This window comes from Alligator sinensis, unplaced genomic scaffold, assembly GCF_000455745.1.
Source record: "Alligator sinensis unplaced genomic scaffold, ASM45574v1 scaffold1860_2, whole genome shotgun sequence".
NCBI lineage: Eukaryota > Metazoa > Chordata > Crocodylia > Alligatoridae > Alligator > Alligator sinensis.
Window position 1 is genome coordinate 81,953 of NW_005843035.1, and position 608 is coordinate 82,560.

The window sequence follows — 608 nt, forward strand, 5'->3', positions numbered from 1 at the left end:
GTGGAGCCCAGCCCAAGGGACCAAACAGCCCCTGGCTGACAGCTGCCTCCACAGGCCCTGGTCCCTGCCCCCCCACCTTGAACTGCTTGTGGAACCGGGTGCTGTTAGCGACACCAGGGCCAAACCAGCGCTGCTGCCCCTGGTAGTTGGGGGTCAGGTCCAGGATCACCTTGAGGCCTGGGGGGGATCCACAGTCAGGACTGGGCCCCCGGACTGCCCGCCCCACATCCAGCCAGGGTATGACCCCACCCAGGCTCCCCAGGATCAGGGCCCCGCCTCTCACCCCCCCCCCAACCAGCAGGGACCGCCGGTATCAAGCCCCTCCCCCACAGCCACTTGTGGGGCCCCAGGATTCAGGCCTGGACCCCCCCCTCCCACCTTACCTTTCTTCTTGGCAGCCTCGAGCAGTTGGGCAAGGGTCTCATTGGAGCCCAGTTCGGGGTGGAGTTTCTGCAGGTCGGTGTCCTCGGGGCTGTCACGTTTGGTGTCATGCAGGGGAGCCAGCACCAGCCCCTGCACCCCCAGCGCTGCCACGTAATCCAGCTTCTCCTTCACACCTGGGGGGGTATGGGAGGTCAGGAGGGCTGCGGGCCAGCCCCAGAGACCCA

General features: G+C 66.9%; 1 protein-coding gene across 1 annotated transcript in view; it reads right to left on the reverse strand.

Moving 5' to 3' along the window:
* The window catches only part of SLC3A2 (solute carrier family 3 member 2), a 5,859-nt gene that overhangs the window by 3,727 nt on the left and 1,524 nt on the right, over nt 1–608 (reverse strand). Inside the window, exons 2-3 of the mRNA XM_025193253.1 lie at nt 384–557; nt 8–177 (exon numbers count right to left, since the gene is read on the reverse strand). Coding sequence (XP_025049038.1) covers nt 8–177; nt 384–557 — 344 coding nt within the window. The remainder of the gene's footprint in view (nt 1–7; nt 178–383; nt 558–608) is intronic.